This window comes from Hypanus sabinus, chromosome 10 (assembly GCF_030144855.1).
Source record: "Hypanus sabinus isolate sHypSab1 chromosome 10, sHypSab1.hap1, whole genome shotgun sequence".
Lineage (NCBI taxonomy): Eukaryota > Metazoa > Chordata > Chondrichthyes > Myliobatiformes > Dasyatidae > Hypanus > Hypanus sabinus.
The window spans coordinates 147,631,223-147,637,222 of record NC_082715.1 but is presented as its reverse complement, the minus strand read 5'-3'; the positions used below and the strand labels follow the sequence as shown (position 1 = coordinate 147,637,222).

Here is a 6,000-nt window from a genome sequence, read left to right as displayed (position 1 = left end):
AGGATTTATTAACTATTAAAAATCACTTTCCTAGTCAGGACTTCTGCACAACGGGCATAAAGTTAATTTACTAGTTTGTTGTGAATGTAGATGGACATGGAAAGGCACCAGTCCTGAAGAAAGCTGTCAAAATAGATCTTGATTGATTTATGGATATTAAAATGAACCAAAGGATACGGGGAATTCGGAATTTTTTTGAGGCAGCAGTCCAGTACGCTGTTATTTGACGGTCTGCTCCTTCTTGTGTTTTTAGAACGTAGAACATTACAGGCCCTTCGGCCCACAATGTTGTGCCGACCCTTAAACCCTGCCTCCCATATACCCCACCACCTTAAATTCCTCCATATACCTGTCTAGTAGTCTCTTAAATTTCACTTTGTGTGGATGAACTATGATTCAAAACACTGCAGATGCTGGCAATCTAAATTAGATATAGTAAGTGCGGGAAGTATCAACTGGTCAGACGCCTTCTGTGGAAAGAGGTGCTGGCTATACTGTTGAACGTCTCAAGCATTAGTTGTTCGATGACCTGCACTCGAACTTGTTGCATAATTTGACTACCTTCATCTCTCCACCACCTGCGCAGTGATTGCCGGCAATGGAGCTCAGTTTGCGTTTTCTCCAAACGTTTATATCGGTTTTAAAGTGTTCACTCGCGCAGGAAGGGGCAAACAACCAGCACAGGCTGGACGATTCAGCGAGGAGTGCGCATGCTTGCGAAGGGACCCCAGCGCGCGGAACGCGCATGTGCGGCCGCGGGAGCCCGCGGTTCGGAAGCGCGCGGGCTGGCGGTTAGTCCGGCGCTGGCAGCGGCGGGGCATGAGGTGGAGATGAGCGCCGCGGGGGAGAAAAGCGAGCCGTGGATGGAAGCCGAAACACGGCAAGTCTTGGACTCCTTGGTGCGGGAGTTTCCAGCCCCGCTGGGCCCTGAGGATTCGCTACCCGTGCGGCTGCAGAGCGCATTGTTGAGCTGGGAGGAAGTGGAGGGAGAGAGCGTCGACATGGGGCTGAAGCTGCTGCAGGACAGGTAAGGGCGCAGCCTCGGGGTGCATGGTTGCCTTGGCCCCGTCGCCTGAGAAGGAACGGCAGGCTGAAGGCTACACGTGTGCTGTAACAACCAGATTTATGGACAAGGTTGCACAACCGCTAAGTATGTGTGTGTGCGCCCAAGGTGAATGGGGCAAAGGGCCCTCTGTTAACAAGTGTCATTTCCAATCACTTCATTGCATTTGCAAACAAGAACTCGGTTAAACTATAACAATAACCTTAAATTAAACTTAAATAAAAAGAAGCGAAGTGAATATGCCGCAAAAAACATAAAACAATGCAGATGATGTGGAACTAAAATGCGACACATGAGGAGTTTGCCAAAAAAATTTAAGTGTTCGAACTCGCACACTATTTTGGAAGGGTTATAATTTAAAAGGGCAATAACCAGAAGAGACAAAGTACTCAGCAAGTCAGGCAACATAGTGGATTTTCCCCCCAGATTTCTGACATCAGCAGTTTTTTTTAAGTTTTCACCCCGAAGAGAGAGAGAGATTTAAAGTGACAAGGCAGAAAAACACATGGTTCGAGGGCACCTGTTTTACATAGTTTTGTGATCTGAAGTGCCCTGCGTGAGGGGTAGTGTAAACTTTCTAAAGGGAATAGAATAAATTATTTAAAAAAAATAGCAAGTGAGCGGGTTTCTGAAATAAACACGAAAATGCTGACTCCGCAGCCCAAGAATCCCCTGCGTAGAGGGAAACTTGGTTAACAGTTCTGATTCATCTTTCATTACAACTGAGGAAAGTTAGAACACAAATATTCTTTTCATTTCAGCAAAAAGTGGAATCAATGATAGGGGAAGTGAATAATGTGAATTGTAATAGTCAAAATATAAATTGTTATATTTGATCTTTTTGGGGAGATGAATGAAAATGAGAGAAATAATTGTTTCTGAAACAATATGATTTAAGCCATAATATTTGCTGAAAATCTGAAGCAAAAAATGCAGCAAATACTCAGCTGGTCAGGCAGCATCCGAGCAAGTGAGTTCTGCAAGAAGAACTTGCTTGGACCTTGAAGTAAAATTGCATCTCCTGTGGTTGTATGAGAAGGGTATAGAGGGTATTAGAGAAGAAGAACAAATGGAAAGAAAGAGGGAAATATGTCTCTGGAATATGGGAAGAGCAGGTCTGATGGTGGCATCTCATTTTGAGTAATGGAAATGGCAGAGAATGATCCATTGAATTTAGAGGCTAATAAAGTGGAGAGAAGTAGACCCTATCCATCCTCTGAGAAGAGAGGTTAAGAGGGGTGCAGGAAATGGAAGACTTTCAGGAGTTCTGTTAGTGTTGTCTCAAGTCGTCATATCTCTTGGAAGTACTGCTGTTGAAAGCTGTGCTATCAGAATCAGCTGGAGAATCTAAGAGAATGGAATGGAGTCCTTTTGGGAAGCAGCATGGGAGAAGGTATAATGGAGATAGAATTGGGAATCTGTGGACTGATAATGGATATTGGATGCCAATCTGTCACCTGAGATGGAACTAGAGGTTAAGAAAAAGAAAGGTCAGGGTAGATCCTTTTCAGGGAGCAGAATGGAAATTTCTAGCAAAAGTGAAACTTGAAATCTATTGAGAACTGAACAGCAACAACACTCGTCAGTCTTTGAGAAAGCAAATTGGGATAAGGGTTCATCATGTATTTGACAAGCAGACTTGTGGCTTGGACTCATGCAAGTTTCTACAGTTATACATTGAACTTGAAGAAAATGAATAGAGTTCTATTTTAGTTTATATACAGATACAGCACTGTAGCTGGTCCTTCCAGCCCAGTGAGCCCATGCTGCCCAACTAAACCCATGTGACCAATTAACCTACTAACTTGTATGGTTTTGGAATGTGGGAGGAAACCAGAGTACCTGGAGGAAACCCACTATGTCATGGGGAGTAGGTACATGCTCCTTACAGAGAGCAGCAAGAAATAACTGCCAGTAGCTGGTGCTATAATTAGAACAGTGGAAAGTTTTTGACAGGAACAAGCCATTTGGCCCACCAATGCTTGCCAAATTCCAATTCACATAGTGTGTTGAAACAACTATCAAGTTTAGATTTGAAAGTCTCTAAGGCACTACTCTCAAACACACAACTGGGTAGTTTGTTTCATGTGTCCACAACTCGCTGTGTAAAGAAATGCTTCCTGATGTTAGTCTGACACTTCCCTTTAACCAGTCTCCGTGTCCTCATTGATGGATTAATTTTGAAGTAGCAGCTGGCATCCACCTTACTTGTACCCTTAATGATTTTGACCACTTCTATCATGTCTCCTCTCATTCTGCATCTGCTTAGGCTAAAAAGATTAAATTCTTTCAGTCTTTCTTCATAGCTCATACCCTGTAGACCCAGGATTAGTCTTGTCACCCTTCTCTGAACTCTCTTCAGTGCCTTCACATCCCTCACAAAATATGGAGACGAAAATTGTACGCAGTATTCATGGTGCGGCCTCAAACACATTATACAGCTTTAGGAGAACATCTCTAGACTTGAACTCCACTGAGGGCATTATATACCCCAACGTTCTTTTAGCCTTCCTAATCACTGCTGTGTAACAGTGTTACGCTAACCGCTGCGTTACCATGCCATCCCAGTTAAGAAATAAGTTCAACTAGGTGGTTGGGACATTGATTGATTTTATGTTCAATGAAAGGGTCCACAAACCATTTTTTGGGATGCAGCTATCGAAACAGAAAACTGAAGATACGGGTGTTGCAGATGGCAATGGAAATGTTTCATAATGTTGATGGTCAGTGTGACAGATGTAAAACCAAGACAGTCACATTGACACATATGTTTTGGTCGTGTTGTGTACTGAAATATTTTTGGAAGTCTATTTTCTCTACAATTTCTAAAGTTTTAAAAATTAATTTACAACCTAAGAAATTGACAGTTTTATTTGGTATAATCCCTCAATATATTCATGGTATTTCTCCATCAGACCAACATGTAATTGCATTTGTTACATTATTGGCCAGAAGAGCTATTTTGTTGAAATGGAAAGATGCTTCTGCTCCTAATTTGATATAATGGTTTTCCCAGGTGATGCTATGTCTTAGTTTAGAGAAAATCAGAAGTCAAACTTTTGATCCTCGATTTGATTTTGAGAAAAGGTGGAGTTCATTTGACCACTACTATCATCTGATTTGAGTTAATTAATATGGTTTCCTTCTGATTTTTCTTTAAGTGGATTTGAGTTGGAGGATTGATGTTTTTTTAATGAAAGCTTGTATTATGCATAGCTCTGGGGTTGTGCTCCCACTGGGTTTTTTGTTTTTTTTCAGTTAGTAGGGGGTTTTTCCTCCTTTTTCTTCCAAAAAAAATCTTAACTCTTTATTTTCTCTTATTATTATTGATATATTGCTTAACATTGTTAATCAGTTATTTGCTAATTTAAGTCCTTATTGTACATAATGATATATTGACTTAATGTATCTTTTTTGTTTATCTTCAATAATTAATAAAAAAATTAAAATAAGTCAATGGAAAGAGATTGGACATGGGTGGGGAGGGTGTGGAGGGGAACAATAGTTTAGGTATGAAGAAATCAGGTTGGACAAGAACAGCTGGAAATAATGAGTCTGTGGGAACAATCCTATTTGCGGATCAAGGGAGAACGTAGAAGCGAATGATATAATTTTGGGATGCTGAATGTGAAGGCTATGCAGGAAAGATGTAAAAAGCTGAAGTCAGTGACAGAGTAGCCTGATGTGGTCAGGAGGGAAATATGGGCAGATGATGCTGAGCCTCTGTGAGGTAAAGGGGCATCGAGTGGCTCGAAAGAGCTGGCGCAGATATAACAAGCACGACCATGTATTGCTTAATTCTAAAGTTTATTTTTATTTTGTTTGCTCACAGTGTTCAACATGTTTTGTCTGTACAATGCATTGTACCTTAAAGATTAGCTTGTCTTTCTGTTAAGTTATTTATATATCTATGAGTACTTAATTACGTCCTCTAAACTTGAGTTGTCTCCCCAGTTTGGCAGTTTGCAACTGTTGATAATAAGTCTTTGATTCTTGTTTGTTACAACACAGATAATTTTTTTTTCAGAATTTAGGGTTTTTTAAACAGTGGGGATTTTAGGCTTGAGTTTTGAAAACTGAAGCTGAAGATAATGGGAGCTAGCAACTTCCTGAGGGGGAGAAATAATGAACTGTTTATTGCATACGTCCTTGCAGTTAAGCAACCTTTCACTACGATTGAGGTACATCTCTTAGAAGAGGAGAGATCACCTGTTGGTCCTGCAGATATGGAAATGAAACTTTATGTAACTGGTAGGTCTTCCATTTTCAGAGTTTGGTAGGAAGAAGGACATGGGAAACTGCAGTAAGTAATCTGCAAAAGTATTTGGAAGGCAACTATTTATTTAGTTGATTACATTGGTGTCTTAAGCTACTTGCTATAGGAGTATATTTATCAGTTAGTGAATAGAATTAAGCAGAGGGCCATTTAGTCCTTTATGACAGTTCTGCTATTCAATGGCTAATCAGTTCAGAACCCTGTATCTGCTTGCACTTTATACTATCGATCTCTTTAGATTAAGAAGTATTTATACCTCTTTGAATATGATTTGATCTTAAATGCCTTCTGTGGTAGAGAAATTTCTCCTGATCTCATTTCAAAATGTCATACCCTGTATCCTGAAGCTGGGACCTCTGGTTATGCATTCCACATCAGTCCTACCATCTTAGGAATCACTCTAGTTAAACTCCCTTATAGGTTCTCCTTATCCTCCCTTGAATAGGGGGACCAAAACTCCAATGTGGGTGGTTTCAGTAAGATTTTGTGTTATTGTAGCAAAGCATCCTTGTTACTCTTTCCAAGTTGTCTTGCAATTTAAGTTCATGTAACAATTGCCTTTGTAATTATTTGCTGCACCTGAATGCTTACTCAGGACAACTGGTTGAATTCTGTTTTCTAATCTATCATCATTTATATAGTAATTGACTTTTTAAAACCA

General features: G+C 40.4%; 1 protein-coding gene across 1 annotated transcript in view; it reads left to right on the top strand.

Moving 5' to 3' along the window:
• Positions 1–755: 755 nt before the first annotated feature.
• ppm1f (protein phosphatase, Mg2+/Mn2+ dependent, 1F) overlaps positions 756–6,000 on the top strand; it is a 75,761-nt gene continuing 70,516 nt past the window's right edge. Inside the window, exon 1 of the mRNA XM_059983215.1 lies at positions 756–1,027. Within this exon, the coding sequence (XP_059839198.1) occupies positions 831–1,027 (197 nt within the window). The 5' untranslated portion in view covers positions 756–830. The remainder of the gene's footprint in view (positions 1,028–6,000) is intronic.